This window comes from Octopus bimaculoides, chromosome 8 (assembly GCF_001194135.2).
Source record: "Octopus bimaculoides isolate UCB-OBI-ISO-001 chromosome 8, ASM119413v2, whole genome shotgun sequence".
Classification (NCBI taxonomy): domain Eukaryota; kingdom Metazoa; phylum Mollusca; class Cephalopoda; order Octopoda; family Octopodidae; genus Octopus; species Octopus bimaculoides.
Genome location: NC_068988.1, coordinates 42,227,907 through 42,230,295, shown reverse-complemented (window position 1 = coordinate 42,230,295; position 2,389 = coordinate 42,227,907). Strand labels below are relative to the sequence as shown.

Sequence of the window (2,389 nt, the reverse complement as noted above, 5' to 3'; positions counted from 1 at the left end):
AGAGAGAGAGAGAGAGAGAGAGAGAGAGAGAGAAATGATAAACTGAATGACAGTGAATTTTAACTTTTCTGTTATAACTTAATCAAAGGAGGAAAAATAACATTCAAGAGCATCTTCAGGGCCTCAGCACAAGGCAATCAAGGCTCAGGAGGTGGTTTTAAACTGGGCAAAGATTGATGTATACTACCCCAAAACAGCCCCAATCCCTTTTTGGGCTACCATACAAATTCCACACAACAAATTTCACTCAAGCATATCGAATAAGATATTTACTGAAGGTGTCTAGAATTGGTTTGGACCCAGAATTCTATAGATGCAAACTGAATTTCTTAATTGCACAGCCATGTTTGCAGTTTGGTTGAACTGAACCAATATATTACAGGTAGCTATTTTATTGAAACCATAGAATGGTGATAAATGACAGACCATAGCAGTGAAAATTCCTCCATTGTTACAACATACTCCATGATGATGATGATGATGATGATGATGATGATATATATATATATATATATATATATATATATATCATCATCATCATCAGATTCATGTAACTTCCACTTTCCATGCTGGCATGTGTTGGATGGTTTGACTGAAAACTGGTAAGCTGCACCAGGTTATGATCTGATCCGGCAAGGTTTCTGTGGCTGTAAGCCCTTCCTAATGCCAATCACTTCAAGAGTGTAGTGGGTGTTTTTTTACATGCTACTGGCATGGGTATCATTGACCTGACACCAGCATCACCCATGACTACAGTTTCGTTGGGCTTGACAGTTCTACACAAGAATGGTATATCGTTAAAGGTCTTGATCACTTGTCACTGTCTCCACGGGGCCCAATGCTTGAACAGTGCTTTTTACATGACACTGGCATGGGTACCAGTTAGATAGCACTGGCATCAGCCACGACTACAATTTCATTCGGCTCGACAGGTCTTCACAAGCACAGTATATAGTCCAACGAATGAAGGGTCAGTTACACAACGTAGGCATCAGCCACGACTACGATCTCATTTGGTTTGACAGGTCTTCTCAAGCATGGCATACCACCAAAGGTCTCAATTGCTTGTCATTGCCTCTGTGAGGCTCAACATTTGAAGATTGTGCTTCACCACCTCATTCCATGTCTTCCTGAGTTTACCTCTTCCACAAGCATCCCTCCACCATTAGAATGTGACACTTCTTCACATAGCTCTCCTCATCTATTTACATCACATAACCATCTGATGCTTCTTATGTCCAACATTTCTCTCAGGATGCTTACACTCTGTCATGCATGCACACTGACATTACATACCTAGCGAAGCATACTAGCTTTATTTCTTACAAGCCTACACATCCTCAGCAGTCACAGTCCACGTTTCACTGCCATGTAGCATAGCTGTTTGCACACAGGCATCATACAGTCTGCTTTTCACTCTGAGTGAGAGACCCTTTGTTACCAGCAGTGGTAGGAGCTCTCTGAACTTTACTCATCCTATTCTTATTCTAGCAGCTACACTCTCGGAGCATCCACCCCTGCTACTGACTTGGTCACCTAGGTAATGGAAGCTATCGACTGCTTCTGGTTTTCTCCACTATGATGTGATGGAATCTATTTTCTGTACATTTTTAGAGTTAATTCTACCTGTGCACCTTCTACACACAAAAACTATCTTCACTGTTAACCTACCTCTGATATTGCTGCACCTCTTACTATTCCTGGTGGATGACACCTTTGCATCATTCAGGGAACAACTCTCCAAAATGGGGTCTGTTTGAGTAGTTGTTACTCTCAAGGGTTCTACAAGGGCCAAGTGCAGATCCTACTTCAACCTCTTTTAGCAACTTTTTACAACATGCATAGGAAACATTGGGTCCATTATTTGACATGCAGGTCCCCACACAGCACAGAGCTGGGGTAGGGGTGATACTTTAAAAAATGCCATAATGTTTAAAAGACATTCCAAGTGAGAGTTGCAGAACTGTTTCAACAGATGGAAAAAAAAAAATAATAATAAAACAACCCTTACCTGGATTTCATTTCTATAGTGGGCCACTCATCAATATATCCAGTCACTCCTTGGAGTTGGATGGCACCAATGATTAGGCCAAAGATAAACCCTAGATGAATATATATATATATATATTTAATTCTCTATATTTAATACTCAATATTTCATATATTCGATAAGACATTCAACACTTCATTTCATTTTTCATTTTACCATTTAATTTTATAAGAATATAAATAAAACATAAAAAACAGACACAGTTGGAACTCTTTTAAATAATATATTTCTCTATACACGATCATACAAAACCCTTTTTTTGTATATATATATATTTTTTTTATTTTGTATATTTATTTTTATTCACATATATATATATATATATATATATATATATAT

General features: G+C 38.2%; 1 protein-coding gene across 2 annotated transcripts in view; it reads right to left on the bottom strand.

Moving 5' to 3' along the window:
- Positions 1-2,389, bottom strand: part of LOC106871746 (uncharacterized) — a 50,695-nt gene that overhangs the window by 20,978 nt on the left and 27,328 nt on the right. For both annotated transcript variants that reach the window (XM_014918372.2, XM_014918371.2), the window contains one exon: positions 2,012-2,102. In XM_014918372.2, the coding sequence (XP_014773858.1) occupies positions 2,012-2,102 (91 nt within the window). The remainder of the gene's footprint in view (positions 1-2,011; positions 2,103-2,389) is intronic.